The sequence below is a fragment of the Taeniopygia guttata genome, chromosome 1, assembly GCF_048771995.1.
Source record: "Taeniopygia guttata chromosome 1, bTaeGut7.mat, whole genome shotgun sequence".
Classification (NCBI taxonomy): Eukaryota; Metazoa; Chordata; class Aves; order Passeriformes; family Estrildidae; genus Taeniopygia; species Taeniopygia guttata.
The window spans coordinates 111,004,868-111,032,452 of record NC_133024.1 but is presented as its reverse complement, the minus strand read 5'-3'; the positions used below and the strand labels follow the sequence as shown (position 1 = coordinate 111,032,452).

At 43.9% G+C, this 27,585-nt stretch overlaps 1 protein-coding gene across 2 annotated transcripts in view; it reads left to right on the top strand.

Moving 5' to 3' along the window:
- Positions 1 to 5,889: 5,889 nt before the first annotated feature.
- ABCG1 (ATP binding cassette subfamily G member 1) overlaps positions 5,890 to 27,585 on the top strand; it is a 55,757-nt gene continuing 34,061 nt past the window's right edge. The window contains exons 1-2 of one of the 2 annotated variants that reach the window (XM_030283674.4): positions 5,890 to 6,042; positions 8,785 to 9,028. In XM_030283674.4, the coding sequence (XP_030139534.2) occupies positions 6,001 to 6,042; positions 8,785 to 9,028 (286 nt within the window). In that variant the 5' untranslated portion in view covers positions 5,890 to 6,000. Of the gene's footprint in view, positions 6,043 to 6,336; positions 6,526 to 8,784; positions 9,029 to 27,585 lie in introns of those variants that run through there. The other variant, XM_030283682.4, reaches the window with a different exon arrangement.

Below are 27,585 nucleotides of genomic sequence, written 5' to 3'. Positions count from 1 at the left end.
TATTTCCAATATGGATAGGGAAGCATTAACGTCATGTACAGAAAGACATGACAAAATTCAGAGGAGTTATTACTGTTGTTCCAATAAACAGGGAAAGGGAACAACCGGAAGGACCACAACTGTGAAATCAAATCTTCAGGGGAGGGTAACTTTTAAGTCACAACCAAAGCATATCCAGGCTGTTCAGTATCTTTTAACCATAACCAGACTTTCTTAAAAATATGTGAAATGACACCAAACCCTCCCTTTTTTTTACACGCTAAAAAAATTGTAATTTGGCCAGACTGCCTTAGGTTTAGCAAGAGCCATATCCCAAATTACACCATAGACAGTTATTCAAATTATGAGTATGAAATGGGGGGGATGGCGGGGAGAACTATGCCTCTCCTTAAATTTGTTCTCCAATTTGATTTTGCTCTGATTGCAGATTTTTTCCCCACAAAACCCAAGATCATTTCAGGTCTAGTGGCTGAAGTGGAACAGGATCCAGGGGGTTCTGATCAGATACAACACAGGCCCTGCTCTTGCCAGGCTCACTTGCTGAGATGAGCCCTTCTGGGTGCCAGGCACCCACCAAAGCCACTCTGTCACTATTCCCTCATGGGGGAGAGAGAACACAAAGCCTGTGAGTTAAGGTCAGAGAGAGCTCACTCACTAAACACAATCGTGGGTAAAACACACTCGGTAGGGGATATTAGCTGAATTTATTGTCAACAAAATCAGAGAAGGAAAAGGAGAAATAAAACCAGAGCTCTGCCTGCTCCGCCAGTGCGGCTGGGAGATGGGAACGGGGGCTGTGCTCAGTCCATTGATTTATTAAAAAAATATGGATATTGATCTAGTATCGATATCCAACTGTGACGGACAAAAATTCTCTAACAATTTAAAGTTAGAAAGTGTACGTTTATTCGACGCCGGGCAGCGTGAGGGATAGCTCCCAAATACACACCGCGCCTTCCAGGTGATTACAGAGTCTTTTTATCCATACAAGTATTGAATACACAAAATACAAATACATATTCATAATTTTAGTACATCCCATTCCCCACTTCGTATGCTAATCACTCCAAAAGCTATTAAGCATGCGTAGTTTGTCCCTTGAAATGGGTCGGTGGTCCCTTTCATGGGGAGGGGTCCCAAAATGAGGAAGTAAATGAAGTCTTCGTCGTTCTGACCTTTCTACCTTTTCAATGCAAGTATGACAAATCAACTCTTGGTAGAACTCCCATTCCTTGTCTTCAATTGGTTTTGGAACAGAGGAGGCCCACAATTGTCTTATGCTCCTAAAAGCTATTTGTCAGTTTCTATATTCTTCATTATGAACCCGGCTAACTAAACATTGTGCTGACAAACAATCAGTTATTAGTTAACTACTAACACCTAACTGCATCAAGGCCTACTCATTTATTATTATTATTTTAATTAACTCTAATAAGGCTTATTTCTAACTAAAATCTTAGCTCTTCAAAATCTCTAAATGCCTTAAAGTTTACGTTTCACCATCTCCCACTGCTCCTGCCCTGCTCAGGCAGGGGAGTCCTTCCCGTGCTCCAGCGGGGCCCTGCCACGGGACATGGTTCTGCATGAACTTCTGCCATGGCACGGGAGACTGGTGCAGCAATTCCTGCAGCGTGAGTCCATCCCTGGGGCACGGCTCTGCACAGGCTGCTGTGGAGAGAGGAGAGTGGGGAACATGGCAGCGGTGTGGGAATGTGGGGAGAGAGAGGAGAGCGGGGAACATGGCAGCGGTGTGGGAATGTGGGGAGAGAGATGAGCGCGGGGAACATGGCAGCGGTGTGGGAATGTGGGCAGAGAGAGGATCGCGGGGAAGGTGCCCTCAGGGCCGGGCCGCGGGGCGGGGCGGAGCGCAGCCATGAGCAGCCCGAGGCGGAGGCGGAGCTGCGTGGCTCTGTGGCTCAGCGCTTTCCGCTGCTGTCTGGGTGGGTCGAAACCCCGCGGGTTCAAGGCAGGTTGGAGACACTGAATCAGAGAAGATCAGTCTGTGGCTTCGGCGGCGGAGCCGCCCTTGAGCCTGCTAAGAAGAGGAGTGGCGAGATCGCGGCCGCGTGTGTGAGCGAGCGCCGCGGGATCCCCGCTCAGTTCCGCCGGGGTATGGCTGGCCGACGGTAAAAGCGCCCGAGTTGAAATGAGGGAGAGCCGAGAATCTCAGCAACGCAAGACTGCAAAGGGTCCAAGTGCTCTGTCCAAGCGGGAGCGGCACCGACCGAACTGAACTCACTCAGCTCCTACGCTGGACGGGCACTTCTAACGTCCTGGGAGGTGAAAATCTCCCTTTTCCTCACTTCTCTTTCACTAATCCACTCTTTTCTTCCCCCCGCGTCCCTTTTTCTCCACTGCGGACTCACACCTACCCCATGCCACAAACCCCGGCGCTCAGAATCAAACCACCGCTTCTCTTAACCTCTTCTTTCTCCTCTTCAAACCTGTGTTCTTTCCACTTTTATTTCCCTATAATTATAATTGATAAGACCCACGAGACTTTTTGCTGGTTCCCCTCCCCTTTATTTCTGTATATGATGAATAAACCTACAAAAAAAAAAAAACAAACCAAAACAAAACAAACCAAAACAAACCAAAACAAAAAAAAACCAAATCAAAACATACCCCAAACCAAACCAAACCAAAACAAACCAAAACAAGCCAAAACAAAAAAAACTGCGGCAGAGCATCAGAAGACAGCAAACATACCCCAGAACCCATCCAAACCACCTTGTGTTTTCAAATGCCAAAATGATCCTGTGTCCGCGACAAACTGTTGTTGTTGCAGTTTTGTTCCAACAAATAATCGCATGAGCATTTCACAGTGGGCAATTTGCTTTTGCTCCCAGCTTGACTCTTTTGGAAGATTACTCCTGAAATATTTTCCATAAAACTCCTTGAACTCTGCGAAGAACAGCTTAAATTAACAGCAAGTTGCAAATTGGTCAAGCTGGAGTACAGTTTCAGTGAAAATTCCATCTAAAATATTTTGTCTTTTACAGTTTTTTCCCCCATCTGCCTCCTCCACACTCTCGCTGGACTTTTCCCACATGTTGTATCCCAGCACTGAAATCCACAGTGCCCTTTGCATTTCCTGAGGCTGCAGCACTTCTACACATGAACTTGTTCTTGCAGAGCCTCCCGAGCTAGCAGTGCTGCCCTAAAATGCCTCCCGTGGCTCTGCTGAACATCTGTCCTCTCTTGCTGTCGGTGCATTTCCACTTTTCCCTGCCCTTCCCAGCGCATTTCTGCTTGCAACCTTCTTTTTCCTTCCTGTGGGCTGCACCAGTCTAGTGTCTGTAATGCTTATCCTGCTGTAAAGCCTGGAAGCTGGTACTATTTCCACTGTTTTAGGAGTCAGGCTTTTGTCCCTGCCTGCCTGTCCTCACCTTCATTTGTAGCTTTTTTTTTTTTTTTTTTTTTTTCTGTCCTGGATTTTTTTAACACAGTTTTAACTCTCTCCCTTTTTATTCCCCTTCTTTTTTTTTTTTTTTTTTTCCTTCACACAATGTTGTATTCTTGATATTTTTTTTGTCTGCAGGGACCAGGGGATCACCTGTAAAGTTAATGGAAGAGTTAATGAGGGAATGTAGGAATGCAGGAGACTGCTATTTTTAGCATACTTCATCTTATGTAATAATTTTTTTTCCCTGTGTGGTATCAAAATAGATACCAAAATACCAAATAGAACTTGGTTTCTGATAAACCTGTTCTATGTCTCAGTGTTTTACAAGAAACCCCTGTAGATACTGATACTGCAGCCACCATGATAAAAATAAATTCTGTGGATCTGGTCATTTACACTTGCTCAGGAAAAGCTCTTGTGGAAGGCAGCACCTTGGTACCACAAACTTCTCATGGACAGAGCTGAAACTTGGTTTGTGCAGCAGATTTCAGGACTGTACAGCTTTTATGTTGCTTTCCTGGCTTCTCTCTCAGCCTTTAGGAAGTTAGGACAGAAACATTGTGCTGGGTCTGTATCACACATTCACTAGGATCAGGGTATGGCTTCCTCTCTCTCTAGTTCCACTTCAAAGTTAAAACTATAAGATATAAAATTATATTTATTATTATATATATTATTATTATTTTAAGATATAAAATTACATCTTTAAGTAATTTTTTCCAACCCTGTCAATGCTTTAAGCATACACATAAGTATTTCATAGCCCTTTTCACCTCCTGTATGGAGAGAATGCAGCTTTTGCAATATTCTAAGGGAAACTACAAGCTTGAATAATTGTGGGTGCTACAAACACATTCTCCAAATCAAGTTAATTAAAACCCTGGGAATCCTCACCAGAAGAATGCATCATAAATTCTCTTTATTCCTAATATTGGGTGATAATTGTCTTTAAAATGTCTACTCAAACACAGTTTAAGCCTTCAGTGAGGACTTCTGGATGTGTCCATCCATGTTTGAGTGGTATTCCATAGCAGGTATATATTTCTTCCCCAATAAATGAGTTATAAGTAAATAACTTTCTGCAACACCTAAGGACTGAACCCAAGGCTGAGCTTAGAGTCCCCACATTATTCCTTGCCAGGGGTTGCAGTGGATGGTGAATTTTGCACATTTCCAAGGGAGAGTCTTCCCTCATGGAAGAGATTCCCACTGAGGGTTATTAGCACATTCTGGAGAGACAATCACGTCAGGAAATCCTTGAGCCAAGAACAGCTGTGGGCTGGGAGAGCATCAGGGAGACATTTGATAGAAGCCAACCCTGTGCTAGAAGCACTTGTTTGTGCATCCATCTGACAGCCACTGCCAGGAGGGAGGACACTGCAGGGCAAGGACCACAGCTGACCTGGCACAGATGTTCTGAGCTGCAGTTCCCTCCCTGCAGCACCGTGCTGCCTGTGGTAAACACAGGAATAAAATACTTACCTGCCTGCCAGGGGCTTTGTGAGGCTTATCCCATGTCTGTGCAATGCTACATGAGTTCAAACCACTCTGGGAAGCTCTCTGATTAGAAGATTCCTCTCAGATTATGAACTCCTGTATGTCATGTTTGGTAGTTGCTTCAAAACCAGTTCTCAGACCACTGCTGTATTTTATCCCCACTTTCTGCTGCTTCCAGAGGAATTGAGAGGGAGCCTCAGCGCACACCTAAAACAGTCCCAGCAGGAATGGGAACACTCAGATGGCTGGTGGCTTTTTCAGCATCTGGTTTCTTGGGGCAGAGCTTTTTGTCCCCAGGTAGCACAGCCAATGAATCCACCTGCCAGCCTAGTCACGGATCCAGAATCAAACCAGCAGAGCCAGCACAGCCCTAATGCCATGTGAGCACCTCTGTGAGCACCTCAGTGCCCGAAAGGAGGTGTCAGAGGATGGACCTGCTCTGCTCCGTGGTGCCCAGCAATGGGATGAGAGCAATGGGCAGAAGCTGATGCCCGGGAAGTTCCACCTGAACTCGAGGAAGAACTTTATTCAGCAGTGACCGAGCACTGGACAGAATGTTCAGAGAGGGTGTGGAGTGTCTTTCACTGGAGATATTCCAGAACTATCTGGACACAACCCTGTGCCATGTGCTCTGGGATGACCCTGCTGGAGCAGGGGGTTGGACCTGGTGACCCACAGTGATCCCTTCCAGCCTGCCCATTCTGTGATTTAGTGATTGTGTGACCTCGCTGAAATGCAGGTCTTTGGTGTGAGGAGTAAATTAATGCAGAATGTGACTCGGTGACAACTTTCCTTCTTCGTCATTCCTGTACTACAATGGCTTGCTCACCAATCAGTGGGTAGGGGTCCCAGGGCCAGAAGGGCGTGTTTGGGCAGAGCGAGAACCACGGCCACCGGCGGGCTGGGGACACACTGCCCACCTTTCCCAGAGCCGAGGGGCGCCCCGACCCCGCCGCTCTCCCCCATCCCCGGTGGGGGCGGGCCGGGGCGGGGGCGGCCCCAGATCCATCCCGGCCCGCCCGCCTCCCGCATCCCGGCGGGGCGGAGAGGCAGCGCTGGAGGGCTCCTCCGCCGGCAGCCGGGCGGGCAGCGGGCACATGGCATGTCTGATGGCGGCTTTCTCCCTGGGCAGCGCTTTGGTAAGGCGTGCCCTGCCTGGGCTGCGGCCGGGGGGCGAGGTGCGGGGCTGGGGGATGGAGATGGAGCGGGGGCTCCGCGGGGAGCCCCACCCCAGAGACGCTTCCCGAGGGAAAAGCAGGGTCGGAGGGTGCAGGGGGCAGGATGGAGGCTGAGATGCGGGATGAAGGATGAGGGATGAAGGATGCGAGCGGCCGGCGGCGCACGGCGGGACTTGACCGCTGGTTACCTCTGTCTGTAGCTAAGGCGGGGGGATTATCGCCGAGCATGCTCCCTGCGCCGCTGCGCCCCGCCGCCTTCCCGGAGGATTTGCGGAGGGACCGTAACCTTTGCATAACAGCCGGGGCCGGCGGGGGACGGAGCGGGCAGAGCCCGCGGGACCGTCCTGCCGCCGCCACCGGGCGAGGCTGCCGTCCCCACCGGCTCCTCTGGGCTCCATCCGAGTAGATGGGAAATAGCCCAAAGTGCCCCAAAGCAGCGGAGAGGTGAGCGCGGTGCGGGGCGCGGGTCGGGATGCGGGGCTGGGGCATCGCTGGCGGGTGGCAGCGGAGAGCAGAGCGCTGCAGGTGCTGGGGAGGTGCGGAGGGGTTCAGGTGTGTCTGTGCCCTACACACGGCTTGGACAAGTCCGTGGCTGTCCCAGCCATGGGATTGCCCAGTTTTTTCCAAGCGAAGGTGATGCCACTACCGGGAGGGTTTGGATCACCCCAGTTGCTCGGGTGGACCATAGCAGTTCGGTCCACAGAGTGACTGAAATTGTTTAATATCCCAGTAAACAAAAGTCTTTGGCTTCACCCTCTCAGCTGACTGAGTAGTCAGAGGCAAGGGTCTTGTCCAAAGGATATTTCTTTTTGAATCAATGTAAACTGGAGAAGCTCTGACTGTCACCTGAATTATCAAGGTGACCTGCTCATTCAGAGTTCATTTTTGGATATTCCCTCTGATTGTGTGAAAGCCCCCAGTGCTTCCTCGGAACAAAACAGATTGTGCATGCCAAAGTCAGCCTTGAAAACATTCAAGAATATTGTTAACTCACCTTCTCTCAGTTTTTAGGGAAGTTCCCCTGCTTTAATTGTTGAGCTCTAAGATGTTTCACATTACTCTTGTTATGTTCAAATTACATACCGTGGCAGTCAACTATTTAAGAATTTGACAGTAAGTGTTACTGGATACCTGACCTCTAAGTAAGTTGAGAGCATGATTAAAATCTCTTTCTTGAGAAAATGTTGTGAGCAGAGCTGATTATTTTCATCCAGAACTGGGGGCTTGTGCGTGAAGAATGTGAAGATGCCAGGTATGGAGTGGTTAAGCAGGAGCACTTTTTTTTTTTTTTTCATCAGTGATTATGTAGGACTGGAGGTTTTTAAAATGTTTTTGTCAGCATTCATGACAAGTGACTGATCTGAGCTGGGCTGCTGTTACAGCAAAGATGGGAAGACCAGGAACCATGAGAGGGAAATGGAAGTGGCAAGAGGAGGCAGTGTCACTTCTTAGTTGAATTAGACAAATAGAGGGAAAAAGTGGGAGGATCTGCAGCTCTGTTTGTGTTCATGCATTGAAAAGTAGTGCAGCACATCTGCTTTCCAAGAGATAACTTTGTATTACGTGTCAGCATGGAAAGCCTGGCACTTCAGCCATCTACAGAAGTCCTTTCCAATACAAATCTGCATTAAAAATACTAAATTTCTTAATAGACAACTGTGCAGATGTTTGGCTCTGCTTATGATATCTACCAAACAGCAGGTGACAGCAAACAGCCTCTGACCTGTTCAAAATTCTGTTTAGCTGAAGAAAATTTATGACTGTATTTCTTTTGAGCTTACACACATCCTGCTTATATTGGTGCAAGGCACTTGTGGTGGTAAAAGGAATGGAAAAACAATCCAAATTGAATCCAAATTGAGAAAGGTGGGTGGAAGGCTGTTGTCATGGCCAGGAGGGGAGGGGAAGGAGGTTTAGTCAAAAAAGTGCCAAGTGGAATTGCACAGAGTGCTGTGATAGGCAAAATAAAGCAAGAGGGGTGGCTGTGAGCAGAGGACATTGACCTTACAGTGTCAGTGGTACAAGAACTGGAGCAGGGTTTGTGTGCTCGTGTAGCTGATAAGATTTCCATTAGTTATCACTATCAAGCATGGAAAGCACTCAAGGATTTTGGGTGCAAAGCATTGTACTTTCCTAAAAGACCTCCAGAAAAGAACTTGTGCTGTCGTCCCAGGTTGCAAACTCTCCAGAACTATCAGTGCAGGAGAAAATAAGACATGAAACGGTACATTTGAAAATTTGCAGAAATATAATTTCACCTTTACAGATGCATAGGCTGATCCAGAGGAACAAGAGCTCTTGGACACTTTCAGTGGCTGTCTTTTGAAATGTCTGCACAAATGATTGTTCAGCCAGATCCCTTCCCCCTTCAGCTGTGTCCCAAGTCCTTGAATCAGAGTAACTAGAACCAAATTCCTTGAGTGCATGAGAAACCAAATACAATGGGGACTGGACTTATAAAAGTATTAATCTGGTGCAAGATCTGAAAGAAAAACTAGTGCTAAAGGAACTGTATGTGCTGCAAGAGCTCTTTTACCTCTTCTGTCAAGACTCAGGCAAAAGAACAAACAAAAGATTGCTTTATTTTACTCCTCTTTCACCTTTCAGTGCATTACAACACTAAGGAACAATTCCTCCGGTGCAGAAGGTTTTGAAACGTCTTCCTAAACAAAAGTCTGTGAACTTTCTCCTCTTTCCCTGCAGGGTGGCAGCAGTTCTGGTTGCACCATGGCCGAGCCAAAGTCTGTGTGTGTTTCTGTGGACGAGGTGGTCTCCAATGGCACAGACACCCAGGACATCCGACTCATCAATGGACACTTAAAAAAAGTGGACAATGCTCTGACAGAAGCTCACAGGTTCTCCTACCTGCCCCGCAGGCCAGCTGTGAACATCGAGTTTAAAGAACTGTCCTACTCTATCCAGGAAGGGCCATGGTGGAGAAAGAAAGGTGAGGAAAACAAGGTTTCATCCCCAAAAAGCTGTAGATGCAGCAGTTCATACAACTGCTTATTTCTGCCTCCCAATTCTTAAGTATCTGAAGTAAATATAGTATTGCTGTGCTGCCAAATATCTGTCCTGTGATCTTGCCTGTCTACAATTTATTGTTGAGGGTGGGTAGAGCATGCAGGAGTTTAAAGATGGGGGGGGGGGAAGTGAGGAGGCTTTGTTTTTTTACTCCTGCAGTTGGCTGTTTTGTGAAATGGTTGTTTTTTCAGTACTCTTTCAGAACAGTGAGTGTCTCAGAATTTCAGAAGGGATTAGACACCAGGATAAAAACTGTTTTCTTTAAAGGCTGTGTTTGGAAAGAAATGCTGTGAGCTGTAGGTTTCTCTACAGCTTAGATGGGTCTCTCAAAGTTTGTAATTTCTGTGATGAAATCACTGGCTCCTGCTGGGAATGCATCCTGAGGTTCAGTCAAGGACCAGGATCCTCTTTGGGTAACTCCTTTGCTGCTACACCCTGCAAAGAATTCATAGCCTGCAACACAGAGCACCAAAATGATAAATATTGGGCACGTCTCAAGGAAGAGAAGTTTGGAGTAAGAAGGGATTATTCAGCTTTCTTCTCTATAGGTTCTGGGTTGATTCCAGGTCTAAAAGGTGATTCTGTCCTTTCCCCTCTGCTTGGCATCAATTCCTTTCATGCCTTCATTTTGTTTGTGTGACCATGTGTTTCCTAGAGAGTTTTTGTGGGTTTTCTTGGGATTTTTTTTTTTTTGGTGTGTGTGACTAGTCCTCTCTGAAAGGAAAACTAGGTCATGCAGTAAATTCCTGACAGCAAAAAGAAGAATGCCCAAGAGAAAAATATTGAAATCTTCAGGAGAATTTTGTGTACTAAATGACATATTTGCCTTTCCTCGAGGAATTCTCTCCCAGTAATGTAAATTGGTATGATTGTGTGCTTTAGTTCTTTTTAGAGATAAGGCCCTGCCAGTGGAGCCCTCACCTGAGGCATACTTGATACCTGCACTGGCCCTGAAACTCTAAATCCACTGGCTTAAAGGTTCTACTTGAAATTGTTTCACAAAGTACTTGGCTACCATCTGTAAATTGTATCATTATCACAACACCAAGGCTTCAATAGTCTAAAAATGTGTGGTATGAAAAGCTCTGGAGCTGTTGCCATGAAAGTGCTACTGTATGCGGACAGGCTGTGCATACAATTATTCATTTGTTGAAAGATCTGCAGATTTCATGCTTTAATGGGTTTTTCAACATCAAAACTGTATGTAGACCCACTGGCCTTTATTTTAATTACTTGCTAAAATTGCATAGAGCCACATTGTCCATAGAAGAACAACTTGGTTTGGCAGCAACTTTGGTACATTCAAAATTATTCTTTATCTTATCAGAATGAACACAAAACACTGAGGTTTTTTTGTCCTCCAAGAAATGGAGCTATGCCAAAATATCTCATTTAAGGTTTAAAAGCTTGAGATTTCTTACTGAGTCTCTTTCTCACTGACCAGAATTGACTGAGGAGTCCTATACCCAAAACCCCCTGGACAGAGCCCCCAGAGACACTGTCTGTGATCTCTGTCCATGGAAAAGAGTTTTCAATCTTACAGGATGAGTTACAAGCCCTGAGTGTTTGATATCAGTAATAATTAAGTGTGGCACGGGTGCAAAAGTAAAATTTTAGGATTCTAGATTAGGGGTCCAAAGGGGACAAGATGGAGGAATTGGGTGTGTCTTGTCCTTTTCCTCCTTCTTCATGCCCTCCATGTTTCACTGTGTTGGCATTTTTCTGTTGGTTTAGGCTGGGGACACACTGTCCAACGTAGGTGACAGATATTGGCACGTTATTGTAAATCCAGCACAGGTAGTTTCTGGTATTTAATGTTTGTACCATCCCACTGAGGGCAGAGCCCCACACGCTGCCCTGCAGGACAGAGCTGCGGCAGGGCAGCAGAACATGTTAGAGATAAACAGAATAAACAACCTTGAAACCAGCACAGACGGATTATGGCTTCTTCTTTGGCAGCGGGGCTGACAGACAGAGACTTTCTACAATCTCGGAATCATCAATACCACAGATTCTGACACATATCAACAGAGATATGAAGCTGGAAAGGGTCTGTCAAAGGGGTAAAAAAATGGTTCAGGGGACCTACAAAGAGCAGCTGAGGAGTCTGGGCTGCTCCTGCCAATAGTGCCAGATAATAAATAACAGGAGCCCGTGACCACACGTCGCGGTTTGGGTGGTTTAGGGTGGACACCAGGAAATAAATTCCTGTTCCCCAGCTGCAGCACTGGGATGTGTCACCCAGGGACACAGGGAGTGTGGGGCACGTGGCTGAGCTGCTGATCTGATCTGGAGCTGGTGGTTGTCTTACTTTGAGTGTAAGGCTGGGCCAGGTGACCTCCAAAGGTCTCTTCCTTCAGTGTTTCAGTGAATTGCTGGTCAGATTATAGAAACCTTCTAGACCCAAACTTTCCTCCCAGCCATGCTCCCTCCTCCAGGGACTAGCTCAATATATTGGTTTTAAAATAAAATATTTTCCACTAGAGAAACAGAAAACCAAACTTTCTAAACAGTCCCCAGCGAAGGTAGAACCAAACAGTTCAGATTCTTCGAGTTGTTTTAATGGTTCTGCAAGTAGAAGATTTTTTGTGTGCAGTTTGGGATATCTCTATTCAAACCTGGTGGGTTTTTAGCTGAGTGCATTACATATAAAACTATTCTGAATACCTTACATTGGTTTCTGTTCCAGTGGGAAACTGGGACTTTGCAGTGCCCAAGAGAAGGGCAATATTGTGCCTCCAAACACTGGTGGTTGCTGCAGTTCAGCACTCCTTGTGGGCTCCCTGTGCTAACAGTCTCTCTCATTGCTGTAATGTGAAATATTTGAATTCACTTTTTATGAAAAGAGTCGCAGAAAACACACTGGGGAAAAAAAGAAAGGAGGTGTCTCTCAGTTCACATTGTTCTTGGGTGCTGGTTGTGGTAGGAAGAGATAAGGAATGATGTTTCAAAGAAGTTTTTTAATTAATGGTGTTTCTATTCTGAAATGGAGCCTAAAAAAGAAAATCTACTATTTCTACAGCATTCTCTACGACTGTAATGAATTAGTTAAAACCTTTCAAGAGTGTTGGATCACAAAGGCAGAAGTACAGATTCCTTGCAAAGACAATTTGTGCCAGCATGTTGGACAGGAATTCAACTGAAGAGCAATTCCCTTCAGTAAAAATGGCATTGCAAAGTAATGTTAAGGTTAGGCTCTAAATTAGCAGAAGGAGGAATAATTAATAGTGCTGCCATTGTGTTCTGTACTTAGTTTGATTGTTCAGACAATGCAACTCATGGTATGTCATGTATTTTATTTTTCATTAAAAGCCCAAAGAAAGGTGAATTTGCATTGCTTGTCAACAACAAAGAAGCTAAAAAAGCCATAGTAGACTTCAAATTGTAATTTGTCATTGATTTTTGTCTCAGCCTTAAACTGTTTAATTAAACGATTAAGTATAATTTTCTCTATAAATATAAGGAGGGGCATTTTGATTCTGTGGTTTATATGATAAATGCTGCTCTCCTTGTGAGGTTTTATCAGACTCATAGCAGAGACTGGTGTGACTCTGGAGCTGATTAATTCCTGCTGTAATTTCCCCTGAGGTCAGTGGGATTAACAGGGAGGGAATATGGCAGGTCAGTCCTTGATCAGAGCTGCTGTATCTGACCCATTCCATGCAGTAGGAGCTGTTGCAAATATGGGAATTTGGGAGAGGTTAAAGAGGTAAAAGTTTCAGAAGTTCTCAGTTGACTTTGGCATTTTCCCCGTAAAGCTTTTAGGGAATTGGTCAACAGGTAGAAACAACTATTCCTTCAGGTTTGAAGGAAAGGGATTTTTTTTAATGACTTGTGAGGTTAAGGATCTTCCAGAACAGAAAATGTGTCTCAGTCTTTGAATCCAGGCTATGTTCAGGCATGTCCTGGGGGTTTCCTGTGGGTTAGCAAGGTTCATGATCTCAGAAAACCCCAGGGCTCCTGGAGGAACTCTTGTGAGGTTAAGATGGATTGGCAAAGCCAGAAAAAAGGGAAATCCAGCACATTTATTAGAAATAATAGGGCTGCTTAGTCCCAGGATGCTTCTCCTTTCTTTTAGGATGAGGGACCCAGCTGGCTTGGAGGGGAAAATAAAGAGTCCTGTGTTAGAGCCAGTGTGGATCCTTAAATGTGAAAAGCAAAATCTGCAGAGCTTTGGAACACATGGCCAAAGTTTCACTGTCTTGTCACAAAGCCATTTGTGTAGGGGTTGAGAAGGAGATAGAAGTGGGTCTTGGCTTCTGAGCTGTATGTTTAAACTGCAGTTTGAAATGTAAATCACATAAACACAGAGATTGGTTTCATCAGTTCATAGCAAAATTATAGATGTGTAGGTTTTCGTACTAGGACTCCTAAAAACTGTTTGCAAGAGGATTTGGTAGAAAAGCCAGTGCCTCGGGTTTCTGTCATTTTTGTTAAAAGCACCATGAAATAATCTGAATTGTGGTTTGGGGATGAATTATATATAGTCCCCTATACAAAGGGGGCATGAAAAGTACTTTGGAGCTTTCTGTCTAGGTCAAAGTCATTCAGCTTTACATTAAAAAGATACATACATTCTATATAGCCGTGAAAGGACATTTGTTCTGTTGTTTCTGGTTGGGTTTGCTATAATATAGGATGGAAATTGAAATATTCTGCCTATATAATTGAGTACATCCAGGAAGAAAGTAGTAATAAATTTGCTTGCAAAACACCACAACAACTCAGGGATTGCTTTTTTTTTTTTTTTTCCCTCTCACACTTCTCAGTATTCATGGCTAATTAGGCAACGTTTTAGTTGGAAATTTCTCCGTTGTTATTTTTAGGACTGTCATGAGTCACTTGCACTGCAACTCCTGTAGGATTTGGTCTGGAGTAACCCCTGAGAGAACGGGCTTTGGCCGGGCACAGTGCAGCCGGGGATTTTGGGTCCAGAAATTCGTGCTCAGCAGAAAACGCGACATTTCTGGTTATTTGGGGTTTGTTCAGGTGTCCCAAACCCCTGGAAGCAAAGCGGAGCGCTGCTGATGTCTTTGCTGTCACGGTGGTTGTTCCGCAGCTTTGAGCGGCGGGCGGGGAAAGAAGGACCGCGCTCGTTCCCGATGGCTCCGAGGTGCCCGATGGGGGAACACGGAGCCCTTGGCAGGTTGTTTGGCATTCAGAGAGGGCCAAAAGTGGCTGTCACAGCCCGAGATAGTGTCATCGGAACAGCGCGATCCCTGCTGCCGGCTCCCAGCGCTGTTATGTTAATACCGTGCCCTGCATAAGATGGAAACTTCACCGCTGTCAAACCATCAGCAGAGATTTAAACAGGCTGGGCTTTGCTGATTCTCTTCGGTGCTGTCTTAACAATTAGCTGTGGTACACACACTCGGACAGACCCCTTTATTTTATTCAGCTGGGAGCTTTTTTTTTGTTTGTTTTTGCAGCAGCAGAGCATCCTCTCCATGACTTCATTGAAAAATCACACACCTCCCTGTCGCATCCCCTCCGGAGACACCCAAACCAAGCAGAGGAGAGGCGGGGGGCTGGGAGGGGAGGATTTGGCCTGGATGCTGAGCTAATCCGTGCCGGTGCTGCGGGGCAGGTGCGGTGCAGTGCGGTGGAGCCGCCGCATCCCGCCGGGCGCGGTTACTGCCGGGCGATGCACTGCAGTAACCCCGGGATGCTCCGCCTGCTGCTCCCGCCGCTGTTGCTAAGATGGGAAGGAGGGAGGGAAAGATGCAGAGCAGGAGCGAGCAAAAACCCACTTTCCGAGAGGTTTTTCTTTTATTTTTTTCTTTCTTTTTTTTTTTTTTTCCATCGCCTCTCTCTGACAGATGGGTTGTATTGTTCTCGACCATTTTTTGCCTGCTTTGTCTGAGAGCGTGTTTTCATCTCTTGTGCAAATTAAGATCCATATGTTGGGAGGAATAAACAAGTTAGGCCGGTTGAAATCAACTGCCATATTGGCGAAAGGCTCTTTTTAAGCAAATATTGTGTAGATTCCTTTTTGGCGGCCTAAAGTGTTGGCAAAATTAATTAAATGTTTTAGCAAATTAAGATCCATATGTTTGGAAGAATAAACAAGTTAGGCTGGTTGAAACCAAATGCCATACTGGTAAAAGGCTCTTTTTAGGCAAATATTGTGTAGATTCCTTTTCGGTGGCTTAAAGTGTTGGTAAAATTAATTAAAATTAGGCATGATGTTTCTTTTAGCAAATTAAGATCCATATGTTGGGAAGAATAAACAGGTTAGGCCGGTTGAAACCAACTGCCATACTGGTGAAAGGCTCTTTTTAGGCAAATAATGTGTAGATTCCTTTTTGGTGGCTTAAAGTGTTGGCAAAATTAATTAAATGTTTTAGCAAATTAAGATCCATATGTTGGGAGGAATAAACAAGTTAGACTGGTTGAAACCAACTGCCATACTGGTGAAAGGCTCTTTTTAGGCAAATAATGTGTAGATTCCTTTTCAGTGGCTTAAAGTGTTGGCAAAATTAATTAAAATTAGGCATGATGTTTCTTTTAGCAAATTAAGATCCATATGTTTGGAAGAATAAGCAAGTTAGGCTGGTTGAAACCAACTGCCATACTGGTGAAAGGCTCTTTTTAGGCAAATATTCTGTAGATTCCTTTTTGGTAGCTTAAAGTGTTGGCAAAAGTAATTAAATGTTTTAGCAAATTAAGATCCATATGTTGGGAAGAATAAACAAGTTAGGCTGGTTGAAACCAACTGCCATACTGGTGAAAGGCTCTTTTTAGGCAAATATTGTGTAGATTCCTTTTCGGTGGCTTAAAGTGTTGGCAAAATTAATTAAAATTAGGCATGATGTTTCTTTTAGCAAATTAAGATCCATATGTTGGGAAGAATAAACAAGTTAGGCTGGTTGAAACCAACTGCCATACTGGTGAAAGGCTCTTTTTAGGCAAATGTTGTGTAGATTCCTTTTCGGTGGCTTAAAGTGTTGGCAAAATTAATTAAAATTAGGCATGATGTTTCTTTTAGCAAATTAAGATCCATATGTTTGGAAGAATAAACAGGTCAGGCCAGTTGAAACCAACTGCCATACTGGTGAAAGGCTCTTTTTAGGCAAATAATGTGTAGATTCCTTTTTGGTGGCTTAAAGTTTTGGCTAAATTAATTAAATGTTTTATCAAATTAAGATCCATATGTTTGGAAGAATAAACAAGTTAGGCTGGTTGAAACCAACTGCCATACTGGTAAAAGGCTCTTTTTAGGCAAATAATGTGTAGATTCCTTTTCAGTGGCTTAAAATGTTGGCTAAATTAATTAAAATTAGGCATGATGCTTTAGCAGAGGGTTTCTAAGCACATGTTTTAACCTTGATAAAATCTGCGTAATTTTACTTTTAACACGTAATCTGTGTCAAGATGGTAAAAATTTATTGAGTAGTCGCTGTTACAGGAATAGCTCACAGTGTTTTATTAAGTGATAAATAACTCTTCCCAGTGTCCTCTTGAATGTGTTCTGTAAAATAGAGGTTATTGGGAACAAATCTTGGTCAGCCCCTTTGATCCTTCTACTGTTTCCCTGCTGAGCATGCCCTTACTTCAGCATTACTTGTTTTCCTTTAAGCAGAATCCATTGTTATTTTGGGTTTGTTTTCATTGGGGTTTGGAGTTTTTTTGTTTGTTTGGAGTTTTGTTTGTTTGTTTGTTTGTTTCTGGAGCTTTTTTAGAAATGTGCCTTGAGTTTAACTCAGTGCGTTTTGGTCACTGAATCTTAAAGAAGAACATCTTTCTCTTTGCTGTATTGTTTATTAAACCTAAACATTACAGTGACCTCACTATTTCTCATTCTAGCTAATCTTCTGATGCAATAAATGTTATTAACTGCTGCTGTGAAAACTTGTGGCTGAAGAAGGAGGTTTTAGAGAGATACCAAATAAACCACTCTGCAATGTATGTGCCAGGAAGTGGTCACAGTGAGTGGTTGGGAGTCTGAGCTCTGGTCTTTGCTGTTTCCATCTCTCAGAAAAAATGTTGGGGGCTGGCTATAACTCACCCTGACACCTTTCCACTACAACTTTCTGTATGCTGAGTGGGATTTGATGAAATGATTTATCCTCTGCCCATAGGTGGTCATGCCCTGCTTGAGGTGTTGAGGAAACATCATGCACCAGCATCTGGGTGTACTTTTGTCACATTTCAAAGTAGACTTTGGTTTCTGTTAGTCTGGAGATCCATCTGAAGGCTGAGGAAAGATGAAGCAAGAGGCATTTTGCAATTGGAGACTTCAGACATCACATGATTGCTCAGGATTTTCCAAACCCTCATTAAAGGGAAAGAGAAATCACAAGAGCAGACAAAAGTAGAAGCTAACTTGAGTAAAAATGCTGCTAAAGTTCATTTTTTGTTGTGCACTTTCATGCCATTTTGGAAAGTGCCTGCTGGAAGTCCTTGGGGTCTGAGTTTACCAGCTCTTTAGGGCAGATTTTTGTTCTATGGGGATTTAATATCTCAGAGTTCAGTTCTGTATCCTCTGAGAACTTATTTGCTTCTCACACTTCCTTGCAGCATTGTTCTTGTAGGTAAACTGTGGAGACAGTCAGAACATGACACTACTCAGAATGTGGCAGGCCCTCACTTAACTCAGCAGCTTTATAATTCACATCTGCACCCTTTAAACTTCAGATGGATAACTTTGTCTTCTATTAAAAAATGGTGTTTGCTCTTATTATTAAAATAACAAGTCAAGACTCACAGGAAACAACATGCAAGGAGATCCCCAGCAAAATTTGCATGGTTAGCATGTGGGAATGAATGGATTTGGATTTATAATTAAAGTGTTGCAAACAGAAAGGTGGGTGTTCATTCTCACAATGAATATCCTTGAGGCAAAACCTAAATCTGCTTTAACCCCAGAACCTCTGTGACTTGCATCTGGAGAGGTGCAGAAGGACATGTATCTCACAAAAGACTGAGTTTTTGTCAAAAATAAGTTGGGAGTTTGGGTCATCATGCCCAGAGTCCCTTCCTTTGCTGCAGGCATCTGAGAGACTTGGCCACCTACTTTCTGGCGGGATTAATTTATTTAAGAGCTTTAATAAAATATCTTGTTGAAATGTGACATCCATGTCAGATAACAAAATGCCCCATTTTTTAAAGGTAGTCCTTCTAAAGGAAATCACATGCAATTAAAATTGCCAAATCTTGTATCAGAAACTTCTGCACAAGGCAGAAAAATTCTCTTATCAAATCTTTGGGACAGTAAGACACTGAGGTGTTGGTGGTTTGCCCACTGTGCCAGCTTTGGACCCAGCAGACAGCAATTTTTGGTTAGCAGGGCAACAAATCCACAAGCTCTTACTTACCATGTGAAAAATTTATTTTTCTTCTGTGAAAGTAATTTACATTCAGAACTTTAGTCCCTAGGACTGACAGAGTATTCCTTATCAAGCCCAGGACCAAGCTTTAACAGATATCTTCTTCTTGATATCAAAGTCTATTAGGAAATGGAAAAACTGAGAGTCCCCAAATTGTCCAAATGTACTCACTTTTTCACCAGCTTCACTAGAGGAATACATAATACATCATGTTTGGAAGAATTACTGCCCTTTTCAACCAATTCTTTTAGCTGTTCATCCCCAAGTATGGTGGAGAAGGGTAACAGCACAGACAGAGGAGGCCAAACAGTTTGGGTTGTTCCCAGTAACTGAACCTCAGTAATTTCTCACAAGTAACTGGGAGGAAGCCTGCTGAAATATCCCATTAATTATTATTTTGAAAGCGTCTCCTTTGTGAATTCTGTGCTTTGGTGCAGATGTTTCATTTTAATTTGGCCTTTGGACACTTTATTGCTTAGAAAATAAGATTTCTGAGAGAATATTTGATCTGAATGTGAGTGGTGACATAAAATACAGCAGGACTAGTCCTGTGTAAGTGTCTCTGGAACGAGGACAAGACAATTCTGTCTAGGAAATGGTGTGGCTGGAGATGTGTGCTGCAATGTGGCTCAGGTCTTCACTGGACATTCTTGTCACTGCTGGGCTTCTGTTCCCATTTGCAGCTCATTTAGGCTCCGATGATTTCTGGGGGAAACAGATGCACTCTGCAGACTTAATTTTCTTCAGAAGGTACAGGGATAAAGCCATCCAGATTCTTACCAGGCAGAGCTACATGGAATTACATAATAGCTGAAGAGATAACTGCTTGTTTGTTCGGGTTTTTTTTTTTTTTTTTTTGTTATATATCTATTCCAAATAAAATTAAATGGCAGAGACCTCGGCTTTACAAGCTAATTTACCATCTGCCTCTTCTCTAGTATGTACAGCCTGCATCTTTTGTGTAAGAATCATATTTCTTCCAGCTTCACATGTTTAGAGTAATGACAAATGTTGTTTATAAATGCAGAGCATCTGCTACAAAAGAGAGGAGAAGATTGAATATGCAGTGGTCAGGTTCCTGGGTAAATGGGAATGGACCTGTGCTCCTGCTGAGCTTTAGAGAGGAGGCTTTTATGCCAGACAGAAGAAAGAAGTTTCAAATGAAGCTGTGCATCTGGTTAATATGAAATTTAAAGGAAAAAAACACCACAAATTGAAGCTTTTAATACTCTTGTAAAGCAATGGAGTTAAATTTTGCCCTGTTGCATCTGTTTTGTGCTTTTGAAGCAGTCAAGTGGATGGGGCTGTACCAGCAGAGCCTGGCCAGTGTAATTTTTTTTTTAGCCATGATGTAGTTATTACCTCAAGTGCTTTAAAAATTAAGCACTCTAATAACACCAGCATGGCAGGATTGGAATGGGAAAATGAGTACCAAATTAAAAGAAAGGGGATTGAAGCTAAATATTTGCTATTAGAGGAAGAGCATTTTCTTTTTCTGGGTCAAAAAGCCACAAACTGCAGCCAGCTTATTGCATATGAATATCAAGGCCTGACTCTCCAAAATGCTATTTGAGGCTCATAAAGGTGAAGCCTGTGGGTGAATGGAGTTCCATTTCCTTCTCCACTTGGAGAGGTGAAGGTCTTAAGCTGCCACCAGAGAAATGTGAGTCAGAAAGCCAAGGACAGTGCAGGGGGGCACATCTGGGCACAGCTGGAAATGAAAAGTTATTCCCCTGGGTTTATTTTGAGCCTGAGTCTTGCAGAACTACTTGAAGAAGAATTTTCCCCAGAGGAACAAATTGACAGTACATAAATACAAAGATGACTGATGGGAGGCCTTTTGGAAAGCGAGCTAGGTCAGTCTGTTTTGTAACCAGAACTGCTGAGTTCTTCACAAGGAGTGTTCAATAATAATGACAAGAATTAGGCAGAAATACAGATTAGACTGTTAGGAGCAGCTGGAGCTGGTGGGGCTTTGAGACATGAGGGGATTCCTCCTGCCCTGGTGTGTGGCAGCCTTGCTTCTGGAATTCCAAGTCCAGCTGTATGGGCCAGCAGGACAGAGGGCTTCTCCAGCACCCTCCTACCCTGATAAAATCCTCTCTGCTCACCAAATTGAGGTGGAAATGGGATAAACTCCTCTCTCAGGGCAAATCTGAGCAGCCCCAGAGCCTCACTGACATTCCTCCTCACTGGCTGTTGTGGGTTGCACATACAGACACGCACAGAAGATCTCTCCACCAGTGGGTTTTGGACACGCTGTCCATCCAGTCAGTCCCTCAGACTTTGGTCTCCTTCAGTTGTTGGCACCTGGATCTACAGAAACCCCTCAGATTTGTAACCTCATGCTCCAGCAGCTGGTGTGCAAAAATTTCTGCTGCTGACCGCTGAGTCCGTGGTGGTACCTCCTGTACGTGACTTCACAGTGGTGAGGGCATTCCCACGTGAGAAATTTGGGAACGGTGTTTAGCAGGAGTGCAGGCTGGACTGCAGCAATGAGGAGCTCTGTCAGACAGGTGTAGCTGCCTCCTGACATGCCTCTGGCCCCTTTAATCCCCATTTCCATCGACTTTCTCAGTTCTTCCTCAGTCCTTGATCCATTCCTTTCCCTAAGTGTGCTGTGATGGATGTTTCTCACTCTGTAATTCCCATGGCTGGTTTTACACCATCCCAAACTCCTGTTCCCCCTGCAGGGCATGGTAAAGTTCAGCATTCCACAGAGAGAATTTCCCTGTGGACACATCTTGGTAGCTTTTCCTCCAGGAACAGCCGTCCTGTCCTTTCCATTTTAGCATCTCCAGGGTGGCCATTTCAGGGGGCTGTGTCCTCTGAGCCTCAGCTCAGTCTCTGTGCTCACTCTGACTGGCCTTTTATCACACAACTGAGCAAAAAACATTTTTAGACCTTCTTGGCTGATTTGACCTTTCTAAGCTTTGAACTGAAAAATAAATGAAATAATATGGCTGGCCAGTCCTTTGTTTAAGCCCATGGAAAGTTTCCCTGTGGTGTAAGTCATCACTGAAGTGGAACTCACATTAGGCACATTTTCACCCTCTCCTATAAAAGTTTCAGGAAAGTTGTGAGTGACTGCAAATAGGGAATGGAGCTGCTGCATTTGTGATTACCATAAATCATGTTCTGCTGTCTTACAGGCTGAGTTATGACAATATGTGTGAGGTGCTATATCACAAACAGTCCGAGGAGCTTGACAGACATCCCTGAAGGAGGATTTGATGCTTGATTTCTGGTCTGGGAGAACAGTGATGTAAACCTGAAGGAGAAATACATAACCTAAAGTATTCACCAGTCCATGAACCCTGGGGTTGCTGTCAGACTTGGTGTTTATGGAGGATGATTTTGCCTTGTGCAGTAGTCTGACATCTGGGGACACCAAAAGAAAGATGAAACTTCTGAATATACATGATAATACTTAACAGATTTACTCTTTAGTCTCCAAGCAGAAACATAGGCATCAGCCTACTGAATCCCATACATTCTATTTGCATTATCAAATCAACCAAACAAATAAAAATAGAGCAGGCCTTCCCATATAGGGCATGGCTGTGGCATTCTAGAACTCATCTTTTGATTCTTATTATTGACAGGCAGTAAAAATAAGCTCCTCCAGCAAAGTGAATTGGGACAAAGGGTGGCACAGGTTTTACAGCAAATAAAAATAACTTCAAAGCCAACCTACAATTCTTCTTGGGTGCTCAAACTGTGCTGCTCTAAAAGTACAGGCCCAAATGAATGTTGGAATCGCTGCAATGACACATTGGACAGAGTTTAGCCAAGGAACAGGTGTCAGCATTCTGCCTGGGCTGTTGTCTTATGGTAGAACCTTTTGGACCAAATTAACAGAAATTAATAAAGTTTGATGAAGGAAGGGTATGGCCTAATACCCAGAAGGAGCCTTTTCACTTATTTGTATTTTTCACTGCTAAAACTGCATTATAAAAAGTACAGAAGCCAATGACACTCATTTCAAATGTCAGTGTTGAATGTCACCAGCATTCAAGGCATGTTTATATAGTGGTGTAAAGTGTCAGCAGAGACCATCCTATATAGACATGTCTGAAAGCATCAGAAGTCATCCTTCCAGAGCATATCATCTATATATCTATATATCTATATATACCTATATACCTATATATCTATATACCTATATACCTATATATCTATATATCTATATATATAGATATAGATATAGAATCTGTATATTATCTATCTGTATCTATATATCTCTCTATACATCTGTATATATATAGGTTATAATATATAGAGGTTATATATAGATATTTATAGGTTATCTCTGGTTTTGTATTTAGATGCATGCATGCACATACACTCAGGTATATTTATTTATGTAAAAAAACCTGTCTGCATATCACTGCAACAAATACTTTGAAGATAACATTTTAATCGAGGTGTATATTCCTCCTCCTCCTTTGTAGTGACAAGATGATGTAATTATGGGAAAGCAGCAGCAACCTGATTTTTTTTTTTTAATGGAAAGCAAGAGAGTATCAGTTGCTTAGAAGTGGTTCAGGTCTGTTGCTACTGGATTGACAGCATAACAGGCTAAAATAGCAGGAAAAATGGATGTAAAATGGAAGCTGTTTTATCTGAGTGCCAGTGGTGAAAAGAATGGCATGAAGAAATGGCAGAATTTTGCAGATGCTTTTCAATAGGGACTTATTGCATTACATAAGTTGGGTAATTTTCTGCTCCCAGTCATTTCTCTCCTAATGAGATTGTTTGTGCTTTGTTCTTGTTTCCTTTGGAAGTTGTAAGAATTGGTTGGAGCTCTCATGTGTAGCAGTGGTGGGTTCAAATCAGACCTGTTTGGGTATTTTGCCTGCTCACAGCTGCCAACATCATTGTCTGAATTCCCTCATTAGCTGAGCATCTTCGGAGCTTGCTTTCCTGCTGGGTGTAAAGGGGAATATGTTTATGTGCCAGATAAATGGCTGCTACTTCTGTTTGTTTAAACCGTGGTTTGCTGGTGAAAACTGGGGGGAGTTGTGTATCTTGGATTGCAGAAGGAAAATATTGAGGTTTTAAGTAGAATAATGTGTTTTGATTTGCAAGAGCCACCAAGAGAGTGGTGCAGAGAACAGGGATATGGTAGAGATGTTCTTCTGACTGATTTTTCTGGGGACTAGAAACATTCCTTAACTGCACCAGGGAGGCAAATAGCAGCACCGCAAATCTCCAGCTGGAGGGCACTTCCCACTCTCTGCACATGGTGGGTGCCCACGTTCCCCTGTGGCTGCTTTTGCCTTCCCTGAGCACCTCTGATCTGGGAAAGAGAATGGGCTGGGGAGGAAATTGTCTGTTTGTGGTTGTCCTGGAGAGGATCCACACCGTGTATCCCTCACACACCTCAGAGCTGTGAGCAGGAGTGGTCTGTGCTCACTCATCACTGGGGTGAAGAGAGTGGGACAGGGATGTCTAGAGCTGTAGTGGCATTTTTGCTGGCCACACTGGCTCACCCACACCTCGGGATTGGTGTGAATTGCCCATTTAGAAGATGGTCCCACCTGTCCCTCCTCCAGCTCCCCCATCCACAGCAGCAGCCACTCCATGCAAGTGCTGATGCTAAAACCACATAGAAAGAGGTGGCTCCAAATGCTTCCAGGGTGTTTACAGCTGTACACAAGGAAAGGAGATGGGGGATATAGTCAAGATTAACCTCTCCTTTTGTCTTGCAGTATCATTACCTAATGAGATCAGAAGCAAAGCCCAGCAGCTTAGTCAGTATTAGAGCGTAGGCACCCATTTCAGGAGGGAGCCTTTGAGAAGAGCAATCCTGAGCCGTCCTCCTACACCATTTTCTTTGCAGCTTTGCAAGATGGAAAAAGTGACAGCTGTAAACCTCCCCAAAGGCAGTTGCATGTTCTCCTCATGTGCATTGCCTCCAGACACTTTTGCCCCCCCTGCACCATCATGGGTGATCTCTGGGGGTGACCCCAGCCTCTGCTGTCCCTGCTCTGCTGGGACAGAAACAGAGCAGCTCTGCTGGAATTCATGGGGACAAGGTCTGGTTTTGAGCCATCCATGATATTTCCACCAGACCAGGTGCCATTCTTGGGGTTTTTGTACTTTGGGACTCATGCCCTGTTCTCTGCCCTTGCTTCTACATCAGTTCTGAAAATACTTTCTGGTTTCAGTTCAGCAAACACCCCTCCACAAGAGCATGCCTTGTGCAGTTTCCCCAAGCATTATTTTAACATAACAGATGATGGGATTTTTGTGGGCAAAGCCAAATTTTAATTTTTATTCTGTTTTGGATGAACCACTCCATGTGACCTTCGCCTTACTGACGTATAAGGGTCTAAAGAGCAGTGCTGTGGGAACTGCAGCAAAACCTTCAGTTGTATAAGGACAATTTACCACCAGCAAATAAATTGAGAGTGTGGGAGACAGGAATTGAGTAGGTAAGAGCCTGTCCTTGCTCCAAGATCTTGAGCTTAGTATTTGATGTCAGTAGACTAAGAGTGTGGAGGCCGCTGTGCTAACAGTAATATCAGCTGTAAATGCACAAGAACTATACAAATATTACAAGTACAGAAGTAGCATCTCATCTGTTGGGGGCAGATAGCAGAGTTTAAAGCAGCGTGTTGGGTTCCACTCAGGTCTTCACTGGAAGTGGAGCAGTGACTCAGTTTTAACACATACACACAGGAATTTAAAAACATGGCAATATTTTGAAAATGTTGTGATCTGGTAACACAGCAATGTTCTGTACTTGTGCCATTACCCAGATTGCTCCAGCCCCTGTCACAATAAGGTAATCTCACCTGTTGGCACAAGGACAAAAAAAGATGCATTCATCACTTACACACAATGATCAAAAGCATTTAGCCAGCCCTGAAAGGAAAACCAACAATATTAGAGGTGCTTATTTTTCCATTTGCACACAGACTACAGCTGTTATTTCTGTGCCTTGTTCTGTCACATACGCTTAGAAAAAAATTGCTTCAGAACTCTGAACTTGTGCATTGCCCATATGGCACTGAACATGCTGCCCTGAGAATTGTCTAGAGCCTGGCAGACCACAATTGTTTTATCACTGAGTGTAATTCCTGTGAAAATGAGATTTGAAATCAGTTTAAGGTTTTATTTCTTTTTAAAGTATTTAAAAAAAAACCACATGGATTGCATGAGCTGTTCTATCTATAGGTAGTAGAGCAAATTTTTCCTCAGGTGTCTCACAGCAGTGAGAAACAGGGCTGGACACATTCCTACAATCACAGAGTGGTTTGGGTTGGAAGGGAACTGAGAATCATCTGATTCTAAACCCCCTGCCATGGGCAGGGACACCTTCCACTGTGCCAGGCTGCTCCAAGCCCCAGTGTCCAACCTGGCCTTGGACACTGCCAGGAATGAGACAGCCACAGCTTCTCTGGGCAACCTTGGCCAGGGCCTCACCACCCTCACAGGGAAGAGTTTTTTCTAATATCTAATCTATATTTACTGTATTTTAATTTGAAGCTGATTTCTCCCTTGTCCTGTCACTCCATCCCTTTTAAATAGACCCTCTCCATCTTTCTTGTGGGCTCCCTTCAGGCACTGGAAGGCCACAGTTGGGTGGCCAAAAGCTTCTCCTTTCCAGGAGAATAATCCCAGTTCTCCAGACCTCTCCTCACAGCAGAGGTGCCACTCCTTTGAACCCATGTAGGTTACTGCTGTGTAAGAACATGTGGACAAATTAGGCAGCAGCCCTAAGCTCTTTTTATTGACAAAAGATTTCTCTGATGGTCAGCAGACTGTAAGTTACTATGAATTTCATCCAAAAGATGCCAGACAAGTGAGTCTCCACATTTCCTAGGGGGAAATAGCCCTGGCCTGTGGCTGAGCATCCACACAGCCCCACCATGCCCTAAGAACAAGGGAGAGCAAAAGCTGAAAATTATGAAGATGAAGATCAGGACAGTTTAATTAGTGAAGCCAAGCTGCCTGTGTCCCCTCCCAGCTTCTGGCACACCCCAGGCCACTCTAAAAAAAACAGAAAGCCTTGACTTGGTGCAAGCTCTGCCCAGCAATATCCAAATCTCAGCTTGTGACCAATACTGCTCCAGAGCTGCTCCATGAGGGCTGCTCTGCAGGAAATTCACTCTGTCCCAGCCAGAGCCAGCAGAACAGCTCACATTTAGTGTTCACATCACTGCTCTTTGCAGCTGGCTGAAATAAATCCCACCCTGATATTCTGAGTTCCTCACATCAGTGTTACTACATGGAAGGTTTCCATATTCCACTCTTTTGAGTGGTGCAATACTGCCTTGTGTCTGTCTTGTGCCATGAATCCCTGCTTTTCATCCCTGAGCCTGTGGCAGCCTCTCAACCAGCACAACTCTGTGGATTTTAGTGGTGCTGTGTTGTTTGGCAGGAGCTGAGTGTGGACAGTGCCTGTGATTTTTAGGATCAAAGCACTTTTTGAGGTGACATGGATATTCTTCTGGCTGTGTCTCTTCATTATTTCATTTAAAATGACAGTATTTGTGGGGAAAACTGCGTAAACACCCTGGAATCTTTATCTCCTCTTTATTTCCTGTGTGTACTGATGTGTTAATAGGTAGCAGAGATAAACAACTTAGAGAAGGAGTAAAGTATAGGTGGTGCCTATACTATATATAGTATATATTGCCAGTGGTGCAAATTTGTAATAAGGGGATAAAGAAACCTCAAGTGAGAAGTCAAGTTGAATTTCCTGGTAATGCATCCAAGCAACACTTTTCTGAAATGTCCTTGTCAGTTTAGTTGGTAGTCAGGAAAAATGGAAACATGCTGCCTTGACTTTGGGAGAAAAGATGTGCACTGGAATGTGGTTTACAGAGACATCTAATTAGAAGGATTTGAGAAGACCAGCGTTTTTTAAGTGTGTCTCTCTTACTAATGATATACATGAGTCTTCAGGCCATTAAAACAGCTCATTTCTTTTGATGGACTTCCAGTTTGTGGAGGAAGCAGCTGCTTTTACTACCAAATTTCTCCTGTCTAATTAGACCAGTTGAGTCAGCCAGCTTAAATCAGCCCATAGCTTACCCTTTGCCTCTTCACTGAAGAGCTGAATAACCTAATTGTAAAGAAGGACAGAAAATGTCAGAAGATGTTACAGTTGTTACTGGGAAATGAACCAGTGCAGGGT